Source organism: Heteronotia binoei, chromosome 13 (assembly GCF_032191835.1).
Source record: "Heteronotia binoei isolate CCM8104 ecotype False Entrance Well chromosome 13, APGP_CSIRO_Hbin_v1, whole genome shotgun sequence".
Classification (NCBI taxonomy): domain Eukaryota; kingdom Metazoa; phylum Chordata; class Lepidosauria; order Squamata; family Gekkonidae; genus Heteronotia; species Heteronotia binoei.
This window is the reverse complement of record NC_083235.1, coordinates 70,894,787-70,910,431: the sequence shown is the minus strand read 5'-3', so window position 1 is coordinate 70,910,431 and position 15,645 is coordinate 70,894,787. Positions and strand designations below refer to the sequence as shown.

At 40.7% G+C, this 15,645-nt stretch overlaps 1 protein-coding gene across 3 annotated transcripts in view; it reads left to right on the top strand.

The window, feature by feature from the left end:
- The window catches only part of CYGB (cytoglobin), a 102,353-nt gene that overhangs the window by 45,412 nt on the left and 41,296 nt on the right, over positions 1–15,645 (top strand). The window contains exons 2-3 of one of the 3 annotated variants that reach the window (XM_060252930.1): positions 1,861–2,092; positions 15,028–15,156. In XM_060252930.1, coding sequence (XP_060108913.1) covers positions 1,861–2,092; positions 15,028–15,156 — 361 coding nt within the window. Of the gene's footprint in view, positions 1–1,860; positions 2,093–15,027; positions 15,193–15,645 lie in introns of all 3 variants that reach the window. The other 2 variants (XM_060252929.1, XM_060252931.1) reach the window with 2 other exon arrangements.

Sequence of the window (15,645 nt, the reverse complement as noted above, 5' to 3'; positions counted from 1 at the left end):
ATTCTTATCAGCCAAGGTGGTTGCAGTTGGTTAAAACCAATTTACAAAGTTTAGGACTTTCACCTGAGAACCTTTTGGCAAAGAGCAATGCCCAGGCGAAAAGCATTATTAAACAAAGAGTTTGTGACATAGAGCGACAATGGGACCTAATACAGGCCCCTTTTTCTAGCACCTATTGAGTCCAAACATGTTATGAGGATGGCCAAATATCTCACTTATTTGGAGGTGCCATCTTATAGAAGAGCCTTTACTTTGGTTCGATACGCAGTTATTCCTTCAAAGGTGCTAGATGGGAAATATAGGAGGATTTCATATGAAGACAGACGTTGCCCTTGCTCCATGGGAGAAGTGGAATCAATTATTCATATGTTCTTTTGATGTCCATTCCACCAAATATATTGGGATAAGTTTATTTCCCCATTTTTAGACAGAACAATAGCGGGTGCAGACAAGGCCTGCCTGTAGAAACTTTTAATTGATGAAAATTCACTTATCTCCAAACAAATAGCTAAATTTTGTTACCATTTGGTAAAATTCCACAATAAGAAACATGATTTTGTATGATTTGTATATAGGGATAAGTTTATTTCCCCATTTTTAGACAGAACAATAGCGGGTGCAGACAAGGCCTGCCTGGAGAAACTTTTAATTGATGAAAATTCACTTATCTCCAAACAAATAGCTAAATTTTGTTACCATTTGGTAAAATTCCACAATAAGAAACATGATTCTGTATGATTTGTATATAGGGATAAGTTTATTTCCCCATTTTTAGACAGAACAATAGCGGGTGCAGACAAGGCCTGCCTGGAGAAACTTTTAATTGATGAAAATTCACTTATCTCAAAACAAATAGCTAAATTTTATTTATTTATTTATTTGTTTGTTTGTTTGTTTGTTTTATGATTTATATCCCGCCCTTCCCAACAAGTGGCTCAGGGCAGATACCAAATTTTGTTACCATTTGGTAAAATTCTACAATAAGAAACATGATTCTGTATGATTTGTATGATCTGTCTGAATTGTATTATTTATATGATTTTATAGATTTTTGATTTTTGACATTTTAGACTTATTTTAGACTTTCTGGATTCTTATAAAGTTTGAAAGTATTTATGGTCAAATAGACTTCTTGGAATATTTTTGGTGATTTTATAGACATTTGATATTTTAGACTTACTTTAGAGTATCTGGATTGTTATAAGGTTTGAAGGTTTTTATGATCAAACAGACTTCTTGGAATATTTTTTATAGTTTTAATAAGGATATATTATGGCTAATGGCCTGTGGCGTGTAAACAATGGTCTTTGACTGTAAATAAATATCCATTTATTCATACACCAAACCGATATGTCAATACATTGAAACAGTTTACGGAATGACAAATACAAAGGTTAATAACAGAATGCAGATAACTATATGTGCTACAGAAAAGATACAAATAAGGAATGACATGTATTAGAAAAATAACAAGTCCCAATAGTAAGCCTTATTAGGAACCTATTTACTGAGTCAAATAGGATACTACTGGAAACGATACTGCTGTAAACTTGTCTTGATAATTTTGCAAGTTTGGCATGAGATAATAGCTAAGGGCTTTCATAAGTGAAGAGAGTGCTGCATCAGTCCCATTGAATATAATTTCACTGTACAAACTCTGTTGAAAAGCATGGAAATTATGTATGAGCATTTGAACTCTTGTAAAACTCAAATCAGCATGGATTACTTGGGCCTAGATGCTAAAGTCTCTGACTCCAGGCATCCTCTTCTCATCCATGCTGTTCATATACTATGTTTCTTTCAAAATTGACTGAGCTTTTCTTTCTCTTCTGTCTTTCTTCCCTCAACTACATGATGCAGGTTTTTTGTCAACTTCCCATCTGCCAAGCAGTACTTTAGCCAATTCAAACACATGGAAGATCCAATAGAGATGGAGAGGAGTTTGCAGCTGCGTAAACATGCCAGACGGGTTATGGGGGCTATTAACAGTGTGGTGGAGAACATCTATGATTCAGAGAAGGTCTCCTCTGTACTGGCCTTGGTGGGCAAGGCACATGCTGTCAAGCACAAAGTGGAACCAGTCTACTTCAAGGTAATGGCAATGGTCATTCTTGGATAAAATATTTTATTTAGAATTTTTGTACAAATAATAAAAAAAAGAAAAACAAAACAAAAATACCTACATACACACAAAAAGAAAAAAAACTGTAGTTGTAAAAGAAGGAATTAATATCTAACTTTCTCTGCCACCCGAATCCATACATTTACTCATTACAACCTTACTCCAGAATCAGACCAAGAGAAATGCATCACCTTTCTGTATAATCTTATCTTTTCTTTTTAATCTTTAAAACCATAAATCACCAATTCATTTTCTCTATTTTATGCAAGAAGTCCATAAAAGGTTTCCCCGTATTCATAAAATTAAGTAACACCTTATCTTGTATCAGAGACGTGAATTTGGCCATCTCTGTTTATTTTAGTTTATTGTTACAGTCAACGACCAGCTCACTCAATCACACAATCAATTTACAAGGCCACCTCTGCAAATTCCATCATCTTGACCAGCCATTCCTCTACTGTAGGCTATAGGCACAGTTTTCCATTTCTGAGCATATAACAAATCTTGCCGCTGTTGTCATATACATAAATAAAGTTCCGTTCATCTTCTCAAGTTGTTTCTCCATTACTCCCAACAAAAAAAGCCTCTGGTTTAATTTGTATGTCAATCTTTAAAATCTACTGCATGACTGAATGTATTTGTACCCAATATTTTTTAACATTCTTACAAGACCACCATATATGATAAAATGTCCCTTTATGATATTGACATTTCCTGCACTTATTCTTAATACCTTTGTACATTTTGGCCGGTTTATCTGGAGTCATATACCATTGGTGCATCATTTTATAAAAATTTTCTTTTAAATTGGAACTTAAGGTAAATTGTAAGCCTTTCAACCATAAATGTTCCATTTGTACCATAAATCGTTCAGTTTAAATAGAATAATCAAAATGTTTCAACCACTTATGATAAATTTCTTTATCTGTTCTTTCTCTGTTTCAAATTTCAACAAAAGTTTATATATTTTGGCAATAACATTTCAGTCATTTGTACACAATTCTGTTTCAAATACAGATAGATCCAAATAGGCAGCCGTGTTGGTCTGAAGTAGTAGAACAAAATAGGAGTCAATGGCACCTTTAAGACCAACATAGTTTTATTCAGAACGTAAGCTTTCGTGTGCATGCACACTTCTTCAGACGAGGAATGAGGTACAGTAAGCAGAGTACAGTAAGCATAGTTGGGGTTTGGAATGTCAAGTGGTACAAAGTTAAAAACCAATAGCAGAATAGTAAAACTAACAAATTTAGAAAACCTTTGATCTGAGTTGCATTAGCGTGGGAAACCATAAAACAGTAATATGTCAGAATGTGAGAATGCCTGTTATTTATTCTATTGCTAATAAACCTGGGTCAAAAAGAAGGCATTTATTTCCCAGAAGTTTTTCCCGTCCAACTAATTTACCTTTTAACATGTAACATAAATATATACATCAGGTTTCAATTGGGGTGTTTATATAAACTACCACACCATTTTTATTTTGAATCTGCTGAGATTCTGTTTCATTGCAAGCAACAGAAAAAAAAAAGATAAATCCAGCAGTCACAACCAAGTTCCAATTTAATTGCCAATTAAAAACTCTCTTGCATCCCAAAAGAGCCAGTATGGTGTGGAGAGCCAGTATGGTGTAGTGGTTAAGTGTGCGGACTCTTATCTGGGAGAACTGGGTTTGATTCCCCGCTCCTCCACTTGCACCTGCTAGCATGGCCTTGGGTCAGCCATAGCTCTGGCAGAGGTTGTCCTTGAAAGGGCAGCTGCTGTGAGAGCCCTCTCCAGCCCCACCCACCTCACAGGGTGTCTGTTGTGGGGGAGGAAGGTAAAGGAGATTGTGAGCCACTCTGAGACTCTTCGGAGTGGAGGGCGGGATATAAATCCAATATCTTCATCTTCAAAAGAAGATAAACAAACAGAGGCATTGGGAAACTCCTCAGTGCAAAACTTTCTAAAATAGGAAGTTAAAAATTTATGCTTCTTGCAGATCTGTCTTAAATCCCAATTTTAATAAATGGCAGCATTAAGAGTCAAACATCAGGTTTCTCTCACCATTCAATGTAAAGCAGGATCCAAAGTGGAGAAAATTATTCTTTGTCAGCGGTTAAGATTCAGTTCCTTATAGTTTAATAGGTGAGTCTTGGCCAGACTTTAATTCCACCTTGGCACGAAACTTGATGTAAACCTGTTTGGCTGCCCCTTCCCTGGCAATTACCAAGTCCTCCAACACAGCAATCAAGCCGGAGAAGGCCGGCTATCAGAGAACAAGTGGGTGATCTTTGATCCAGAAAGATGAAAACATGGCTAGTAATTTTTACCATGATTTTAAGCCAAGGTGTCTCTGCAAGACATGAAACATTCAATTTGCCATGGTGCTCACTAGAAGTTGGCAGTGGTCATTTCTAAAAGGAATCCAAGAGAAGCCCTCAAAGAGTGCAGACTAAAGGCAACAATGCTGCACTGGTTATCAGTTATGGGTGGCTTCCACGCAGAGACAAGCTTATGTGGTTTCCGCATTGCTGGTACAGCTTCTGATACAGTGCACCAATGGCACTTCCACATGGCAAGTTTCCCTGCAATTTCCCTATCCTCATCCCGCAGCAGTGGCCATCTCCCTGGACCAATAGCCTTGGGGATGTCCCATCCCCCAGGGCCACCCAGACTGGGGGCTGCCCCCCATGACTTTAGCCCCAAAAGAAGGGTAGACACAAGGAAGAGGACCTCATTGCACTGAGAAACATGCCTTCCTGATCCACCCTCTGCAGCGAGGGACAGGATGCACCTGGCCTTATCACAGTGAAGGACTGGACAGGATGAGGTCGCCCTGCCTGGCCTCACCTTTTCTGGCTAAGGATGGGCCCCCTCATCCTCACCATGCTTGGCCACCAGCTTGGCCAAGCATCTCCAGTTCGAAGCTGGCCAGTTAAACGGGCTAGGGGCAGGGACCATTTCCAGGGCAATATTGAGTTTTCATTAGTTTTTAAAAAAACACTTGTGATAGTGAGGGGAGGAAATGGATGTGGCAGCGACAGGGCTAGGGAAAATGGCGGCCACATGGGCAGGAAATGCTGAACTTTCTCATCCTACCTATTTAGTATTTAATTGCCATTCAGTCAGGGGTTTTTTTTACTACTTAGCGATATGTGCATAACTGCATAACCACATAATGTTTTAACCTATGCGTATGTGCCCATATGTGCATGTGCGTAATGTACACACATGCCCATAGAAGTGGAGAAAAAATAACTGCATGGTGCCGTTGTGTGGACAGCAGAAGACGGTTTCACCGCAGAATGATTCGAATTGCAGTATGGCAATCTGATCGATAATATCCGGAACAAAGATATCCGGAACAGAACCGGGACAGTTTAACACGGACTCAACATGCTGTGTGAACAGGGCCTAAGATAATCAATCAAATGAAGACTTCAAACAGAGTAAAATCAATACGAATGCCATCCAGTCTCAACTTCCTAGCTAGCCATCCGTTTTTCTAATTCTTTCCTTCAAAAGTGTATTTTAAACTTATTTTAAAACAAAGAAGATGTAACGAATATGCTACAGCCTCATTACTCTCACTTCATAGACTCTGAGTTTGGGAGTGATCAGTGAGTACACGATAGCTGCCCCATATCATGTACTCATTCCTTCAAATTATCATAAAATCATACATTCAGAAGGGGTGACACCATCTGAACCTTTGCCCCCCCCCCCCAAATTAATGATATCATTCACCAATAATCCAGTTGTTTTATCTGGCAGACCATAGTGTGCTAGAAGCAAAGAGGGATGTGGTGTTGATAGGTATTTCCAGATTAAACATGTCCAAATGTCTCTAACAAACAAACCTCACCCACTGTCTTGGCTGCATCTTCTGGGTACTTAACAGCTTAATGGAATCCAGCTGTCAAGCACATTATATTGTGGCATACAAATAGTAGGGTTGCTGGGTCTGTGTTGGGAAATACCTGCGGACTTGGGGGTGGATCCAGGAGAGAGTGGTGTTTGGGGAGGGGAGGGGCTTCAGCATTGTACAATGTCATAGAGTTCACCCTTCCTAGCAGCCATTTTCTCCAGGGGACCTGATCTCTGCCAGTTGGAGAGCAGTTGTAAAAGTGGAAGATCTCCAGCCCTACATGGAGGCTGGCAACCCTACTTAATTTTCAGCTTTAAAAACCTCCAGTAAGTTTCTAGTCCAGCAAGTCCTTCGTATCTATTTCCTGGGATCTTATACATTCCCAATTTACAGCACTATTGGTTTTATCTAATTGACACACACTGCTGCCGTTACTGTTTGATCAAAATAAATGCCTTGGAGCTTCTACTCCTGCTTCAATGCTACCAGTACCTTTAGTCACTTATTTAGTAAGTAGTCTAGCCCATTGGCCCAAGCTTATCAGGGCTTGTAAACTAAGCAGGATGGGCAACAACCAATCTTTTTTGGCACCAGGGACCGGATTCATGGAAGACAATTTTTCCACGGACTGGGGGGGGGGGGTTTGAGATGATACAATTGTGCACTTTACTTCTATTATTACATTGTAATATATGATGAAATATTATACAACTCACCATAATGCAGAATCAGTAGGAGCCCTGAGCTTGTTTTCCTGCAACTAGATGGTCCCATCGGGGGGGGGGGGGGGGGTGATAGGAGACAGTGACACCCAGAGTGTGTTGCTTATGTCCAGTCTACTCAGTAAACTCATTTTGGTTGCTGCCACTGCAGACAACCCTACTGTACAAAGATAGGATGCTGAAAATGGAAGCAGGCTTTTCAGTGCTTTTGTGGCAATCTCAGGATATTCCGCCTTGACTTTAATTCAGAACATAAGGCCACCATCATTTGCGATCTCAAGCAGTTGATCTTCTTCTAGCACAAAGTCGATTCACCCGGCTTATTCACAAGTGGATCGCGGATCCATTCCTTCCCAGTTTGGGGGTCTTTTGTGGTTGGGAAGTAATGCTCAGATTCTTTTGAAAGCTGAGATAGGTGATCATGCACCAGCTGGGAGAAAGAAGGCCCTGGCTCAGACTTTTTCAAAATCTCTGCTAATGTTTGAAACATGTCAAAAATCCCAATGCCCCCATAATTCCAGTTTGGCTTTGAATGCAACCGCTTTATTTGACGACTTGAACACAGTTGTCATTCTCTAGCGACAATTAAAGTGAATATATTACCAAAGATACTCTTCCTCTTTCAAACAATCTCGATAACATTACCTAAGGTGTTTTTCCAAGAGCTAAATAAACTTAACTACTAGTTTTATCTGGCAGAACAAAAAACCAAGGATAAAGTTGAAGACTCTACAAGACTCTAAAGAAAGGGCTGGATTTGCCCTTTGTGTTCTAACCTGGGTGAGAGAATGGATACTATTGAAAAATAGGAGATTACTAATACTAGAGGGCCATGATCTTGCTAAAGGATGGCATTCGTACTTGTGGTGCCAGAAAATGGACACTCAAAAACGTTTTAATATTCATTTAATAAGAAAGTCTCTCAACCAGGTGTGGTCGTGGTTAAAGCCAAAAATCTACAATAAAGTTCCTAAATGGGTCTCACCAACTGAAGCCTTTATTCAGCCAATATTACTGTCCCCAAACATACTTACCTATGAAGAATTGTTAAAGGACAATGATGAGTTGAAATCACAAGAGGACTTAATAGCTTACAATGCTATTTTTGATTGGTGGACCAGACTCCAGCTTGAATCAAGGTATACTAGAGACAAAGCAACTGGATTTGCCACTCAACAATATAGTTTTGATAAGATTATTTTGGGACCAGATCAACATTTAATTTTTTTTAAATTACTCCATGCTCCTTCAAATGAAACTACAAGATGAGGAAGTGAAAGATACTATGGTAAAGTGGGCTCAGAATTTGGGCTATAATATTGAAATGGCAAGTTGGAAAATGCTGTGGAAATCCCACATAAAACTTAATAGAGCTATTACTTAAAGAAAATGTTTATAAAATGTTCTATAGATGGTATATAATACCTGATAAGTTGTCTAAAATGTATACTACTGTTTCTAACAAGTGTTGGAAATGTATTTCACATGTAGGTATGTTTTTTTCATATGTGGAGTGATGAAAAAATATTGGATTATGGTACATTACATGTTACAAAGGATATTGAAAATCCATGTTCATTTTAAACCAGAACTGTTTTTATTGAATATACTGCTGATGGACCTTTTGAGGCAGACTAAACATTTAATGATACATATTATTACTGCAGCAAGACTCTTGATAGCACAAGGCTGGAAACACCATGAAACTTCAAAAAAGCAGGACTTGATCAATAAAATATTAGAGATAGCCAAAATAGATGTACTGATGCTTCACCTTAAAGGTAAATTATCAAGTGATGACGAAAATCCTTGGAAATTTTTTTATGATTGGCTTAACATATAAATATGACTTTGTATATGATCTGTGGCCCTTTTTTTACGTTCCTCAATTTTGATATTATAAAATTATACTAGCAAATTATAGTTATAATCTATAAATTATAAATTTTTAAAGGCTAAGAATACTATTTGTAATCTAGTGATGCAGAACTTTTGTTGTTGAAATTATTTTACTCTGTTTCCCCTTCCCCTTTTTCACTTCCCTATCCTGTTCCCCCTTTAAAACTCCAATAAAAAAATATGAAACAGAACACAGTTGTCATTCTCCCCTGAAGTGACAGATTGAGTTTTTGAGCAGGTTGAACGTGGCACAGAAGTAAGCAAGTTTTGTGACCCATTCTGTGTCACTGAAATGTGCTGCCAGTGATGACTGTTTTTCTAAAGGAAATCTCTGGAGCAGCTCTCATAACTTAAAAACCTCTGGCCAGTGATCTACCTTTAGAAAGCCATCTCATGTCTGTATAGAAGAGAAGATGTGTGAGCTCTGCATCCATCTCCTCACAAAACTGGACAAACAGATGTGAGTTAAGGGCATGTACTTTAATGTGGTGGATAATTTCAATCACAGCCTGCAAAATGCTGTTAAGTTCAGGTGACATTTTTGGGCTAGCCAGCATTTCTCTATGGATGACATAGTGCGTAGACTCACATTCAGTAGCAACCTTTTTGACCCAAGTAGTGAAACCAGAAAGCTGTCCAGTAATGGCAGCCACACCATCTGTTCAGATACTGACACAAAATGACCAATTCACTTTTCCTGATATGTAATCATTCAAAGACTTGAATAGTTCTGCACCTGTGGTGTTGGTTGGCAAAAAAAAAGTACACATAACATATCCTCATGCACATACTCCTGAAAAATATATCGCAAAAAACAAGCACTGTTGCCTTCTTGTCAACATTGTTAGACTTGTCAACCTGGCTTGCATACCACAGTGACTCATTAAATCTCTCTAACAATTGTGCCTCAATATCCTCAGTATTTCATCAATTTTCTCTAGTTATGGTGCTAGCCGAAAGATGTACACGTGCCACCTTTTGAACTGCAGCTTCTCCTAAAAGTTCACAACAAATGTCCTTAGCAGCAGGCAAGATCAACTCTTCACCAATAGTAAAGGACTTCTTAGCTTTATTAATGTGGTTAGCTACTAAGAATGATGCTTTTAGTGCAGATCCATTTGATGAAGTGGCGGCCTTCAATAATTGCTCCTCTTCTTCGTGTTCACGGTTTTTTCTTTTGAAAAACTTGAAAGGCTTGTCTTTTAATGCAGGGTGCTTGGCCTCCGTGTGGCAAAGCAGTTCTGAAGGTGTCATGGCTTCATTGGATAGCTGGTCGCCACATATTACACAAAGTGGGCTTGGAGAATGTGAATCATGTATTGCAATGAACCTGTAATTTAAGTAGGACTCTTGGTATTTTCTTTTAAATGCAGCTTTCTTTTTGTTGGCAGTCTTATTCTGCTGTCTCATCACTGGGTCTTTCCCCCTTTTCAAAGAAGCTCTTTGGCGATGTTTGTTTTCTACTCATTTTGGCTAAGGCTAGCTTGTGGACTTACCAAAACTGTGACTGAGACAAGTGCACAGAGCGGGAAAGAGGCGTGGGCAGAAGTGGTAAATAAAATAATGGGCAGGCCTTGTGTGGACTAAAATATGCTACCAGATGCAGCTTGCAGTACTGCCACTAAACTTTCACCACACCCCCTCCAGCCTAGAAATAGCAGCTCTCCAGCAGCCCTGGCCCCACTCAATGCACAGCAGCCAAGAAGGTCAGAGCGCCTGCTCCAGCTGCAACGCCACTGAGGATGTTCTCCGCAGCTGAGAACGAAACGTCTGGAAGGAAAACTTTCTCCAGTAGAACACGGCACTTGAGCCCGAAAGATTCTACAAACCCTAATGATTTAAGCAGACGGTTCGGTGAGGGCTCTTGCAATGCGAAAGTTTGACGAGAACCTACTGAAATCGTGCAAGCCAATTGGAAGGTTTTCTAGCATCAGAACTGCATGCAATGCAGATTGCAGAAGGTTCAATCGGGTGCTCCCTGGTGGCAAGTGGAGTGTTATTTGCCACTGGCCACTAAGGAAAGCCTGCCACCGGATACAGCTTGTCACTCGCTGACTGTCTCTGCTGGCGTTGCTGCCTCGGCTCTGCAGTCTCGTCGGGCATGGGTGAAGCGTGCATGTGCAGTTCATAGTAGGTTTGCACTCCAGTCTGGTGCCACCGCTGATCTGACGGGGGTGGAGCTCAGGCAGTGGTGCGGGCAGGAGTGGCTCTAGGCGCTCACTCACCCACTGTTCACCTCCTGTGCGGCCTGGTTGCTAACAGGCCCGAGGTTGGGGACTCCTGGCATAGAGGAAGGCCACCTCCGCTTGTCTCTTGCCTTGAGCACCCCATGGCTGGTATTGCCACGAGTCAGTTGCAACTCGAGGGCACATTCTCACTCTCTTTCCCTTCTTTTTAAAAACTCCAACAGCAGCTTTTAAAAATAACTTCTGATGTTGTGGCAAGGCATTAGGTCTCGGGGTTGTACCAATTAAATCCCCACGTAGTTTTTAAATTCAAATACCTTGGTCTTTAATGGTAAACCTGAAGCCATCTGTTTTTTAAATTAAAAAATAAGGAAAAATGCATTCTGTCCTATTTCTATCTGCCCTACAGTTCTAATCCATTGTTCCTAACTTTTCTAAGTGGCAGATGTTACTCCATATATTTTCAGGAAGTCAACTCACTCCTCTTCAGGAACTCCTCCTTTCCCATCCCCTCATTCCAAATGGAACCCTAGGTTCACTTGGCACCTCCTTTGCTTTCCTTAGGTACCAGAACAAAACATTTCTTTTTACTCAACGTTTTAGGTGAGGGGTTCTTATTTGTTTGCTGTTTTGTTGTCCCAGCTTGCTGGGGGGAAAGTGTAGATGACTGGGGAAGGCAATGGCAAACCACCCCGTAAAACGTCTGCCCTGAAAACCTTGTGAAAGCAACGTCACCCCAGAGTCGGAAACGACTGGCGCTTGCACAGGGGACCTTTCCTTTCCTTAATATTTTAGCTGCTCAATGTTGTTTTATGCATTTTTACAGCATGACTTACTTTTAATGGCTTTGGCTTGTTTTCAACGGCATTGTTTTAGTTGTAAGCCACCTTCAGCAGGTCTCCAGAGAGGCAGCACATATATTTTTCTAAATAAATAAACTTACTCGCTGTCACTTACTGACTGTCATTTAGCTTCCAACAGAAAATAAGACTCTCAGTCTTAACCAACCATGGCAAAGTTCCATTACATACAATCAGCACTAAGCTCATTTTTGTTTTATAATTATTGTCCAACAGTAAGCAAACCTTCTACTCAAGCTCCTTTTAAATGTTTTTTGCTTTTTTCCGTATTTAAACCTTACATATAACCTTTTAAAATAATATAAAATCCGCTTTCAAACACTACAATATTATTTTTATATAATCACAGCCAGTGTACTTAGATTAATGGACTCCAACAATCTAGCACATTACTTTGTGACAAATAAATAATCAAATTCATGTATCATTTTTAAAGAGCAAGAAGTTTCTAGTTCTCTTGGTAAAGAGAAAAGCTTATAAATATGCAACTACTGAACTGGATCCTTCAATAATCTTGCAGAGGGTGCTGACGGTCACGGTTCTTCTCCACATTTCCCTCACCTCAGCTCCAGGAAAGCTGATTCCCAGGGTTAGGGGACCCATGTGGAATAACAGTCATGTGGGTTGGTGGGCTGTAGCAAGAAGGGGGGGAATGAGAAAAACTATCCTTTGTGCCACTTTGACTAGCAGAGTCTGACCAGGAAGCGATTTTATCTCTTCTCCTGGCAGCCCACAGACCTGCATGGCTTAGCCCACACAGGCCCCATAACCATGGGAAACCACTTTCTCTAATCAGACATGGATGCTGGAAGAAGGAGAAAGCTGGGAAGATCTATGTTCTTTGAGTGAGCGAATCACTAGGTCCAACCAATGCCTGCAAAGTGCTGTAAGATGTATGCATGAGTCCGACATGGGGACGTCAGTACAGCATATCCATTTATCTGGTTCATTTAAGAGAACCAGTACACGTACTTTTTCTCTCAGAAGTGACAGACAAATAAGCTTAGTTCAGACATCCCATAAAACGATGGTTTGATTACTATGGTCACTCAAACGCATGCTATTCCACTGGCTATGATTAGTTTGGGACTGTCGGATTAGATTCTGAGAACATGGCATGAAGTTGGTTTAGTAGCTAGAATTAAATTATAATTTTGTCTGATGGCCAAATCTAGACCTCCTGGATTAATCCCCTCCTGCTGCCTTTGCTTCAGTGTAGTCTGGGACAGGACCCACAGCTCTTTGGGGAAAGAGCAAAAGTGATGAAACCTGTGCTCATCGAGACAAACCAGGATATGAATGATCATCTGCGAGCTGAACCTGCATTTCACAAATGAAGCATTTCGTGTTTTGTCCGAGCCAAGCCATAGGGAACATCAGCGGCTGTAAGAATAGTTGGGACATCAAAAATGGTAACATCCAGAAACAAGTGGGGAAATGTTTTGGTCTGCCAGGACACTCTTCTACTAATCTGTTACGAAGGTTTTTGTCTCGTTACAGATGTGAAAAGCACAGCAAAGCAAGGAAGATGATGTTGTCGCTAATAACTATGTGTTTTGGAACGGCTTATTTTGTATACATTTGAGCCCTGCGGAGATATGTAATCACCTAATAAACCTCTTGCATTTCACATCACTTTAAGCCCACTTTTTCCCTCCATACCAATCAGGGGTGGGCATCAACCACGTTTCTGTGGTTCAGTTCTGTTTGTGGTTCATGGCTGAACCACAAGCCGAACAATGGGCCAGCTTGCAAAGTGAACCAGTTCTTATAGGTTTGTGAGCCATTTCAAGTTTAAACCCCTGCTTTCTGCTCCTTGTGAAAGCAGGGCTTGAAATGGCTCGTAGCCATTTAAACCCTCTGGTTCTGCCCCATACCACTTCAAAGCAATGGGGAGCAAAACTGGAGAGTTAAATGGCTCCATTTAACCCGCCAGTGGAAGGGAGCAGATTGGGAAGGATTAAATGGCTGGGAGCCCTTTAACCTTCTGGTTTTGCTCCCCCCTGCCTTGACATAGGGGGAACTAAACCAGAGGATAAAACATGGGGGTGAAGTGCCTCCCATGGGGCCATTTCACCCCCTCCTTTCTGCTGGCCACAGCTTTCCCCAACCAGCAAAAAATGAAAGGGGTAAAGTGCCTCCTAGAAGGGACTTCACCCCTTCTGTTTAAACCCTCCATTCTTCTCCCAATGCTTTTTGTGGGGAGCAGAAAGCAGGGCCGTTTAAACCCCATTTTCTGCTCCCCATGGAAAGCCGCAGGGAGTAGAAAGCAGGGTTTAAATCAGGAGTGACAAATATCTCCCTCAGGACATAACCAGCCCATCCAAGGCTTTAATCAGGCCTGTGGGGCACTTTTATTCCTCCCCCTCCTGTCCTTATTCTTTGAAGCTCTGAGGCTGACAAAGTTCCCTGCTCTTTTTGCCTTGTCTTTGCTAGCTGCAGCAGGAAGCAAAGCTGCAAGGAAAACGTGGACCCAGAGCACAAAGACCTTAATGGAAAATCCATTCTACATTTTCTCTGCAGTTTTGCTGTGCTGCAAAGTGTTTCAATGGAGTGGAGATCACATCATGCCCATCCCTAGTACCAATGCCTATGTGCACATATATGCTATCTGGTGATAACACCTCATGTATCTGCTGAAGACAATGTGTCTGTAAATTGCCATCAAGTCTAGACCAACTTATGACAACCCTAGGGAGGGACTTACAAGTTGTCATTGACTTCCTGTGCGGAGTCTTTCTCCCTTCCAAGTACCAACCATACTTAGCTTCTGAGATCTGATGAGATTGAGCTATACTATTCTGCCTTCCCTCCCCCTGAAGACAATGCTAATCCATAAACAGTTCTGCCACAATTAGTCTCTAAGGCATTTGCCCCAACAAATTAATATAGTCACAGCTGTCTGTACTTCCAACACTGGAAATTGGATTGGAACCGAATTGACTGTGATGGTTTCCCACTGGGAGCAATTAAAAAACATAGTTGTACAAGGGTACAGATAATTATTTCTTAGAGCTCTTTAGGTTCTTTACAGAATTACAGATCCCACTGTTGCTTGCTTGGTTTAGTTTAGTTTATTAGATTTATATCCCGCCCTCCCCACTGAAGCAGACTCAGGGCAGCTAACAAGTCAATGACAATATAAAACCTACAACATTATAAAACCATAAAACATAAAAAGGTGCTACATAGTGACATTTTGATGGGTGGGGCATGGGTTAAGTCACAAATAGAGTAATTGTAGTTTGAATCTCAAGTAGGTTGCAGTTTCAATTACTGCAGTAGGCAGCAATAATGAAATACTAACGGTAATTTTGTGTGATAAAACTTGAAAGGGAAATTGGGATGCTCAGTCCTAACTGCTACTGTTGTTTTTTTTTCCTTCCAGATTCTCTGTGGTGTAATTCTGGAAGTACTTGAAGAAGAATACGCCAATGAGTTCACTCCAGAGGTACAGAGGGCTTGGGTCAAGATGAAAAACCTCATCTACACTCACGTGACTGCCGTGTACAAGGAAGTGGGCTGGGTGCCGTATCCAAACTCGACGATGTGAGTGGGCAGAGTGGGAAACTGGGCAGAGTGGGATTGGGATTTGCTTCACTATTTTACCTACCTTCCAACCTTCATGTCATTCTCAGTCGACTTGTAGGTATACCTCTGTACTGCCCTGTACCTCTGCCACCAGTTATAAGGGGAAGGAGGTGAACATGAAACCCTTTGCTTTACAGGAGATTTCTCAAAATTGTACGGCTCATCTTTGAACAGTTTATTTGTAGGAAGATCAGATACTGTGGACATAGGTACTACTACACAGGTAGACATAATTAATTCAGAAAAATACAGTATACTCCTAGGATCTATGCAAAACATGCATAATGAGATGCTGACTATGAAAAGGTTAACTTTCTGTTTCTGGCAGACCAAACAGGGACCAATTTCGCACTAGGCCTTTAATCCTGGTTTAGCTCTGTCCCCAAACTGACATTCGACACTAGAATCGGAGAAT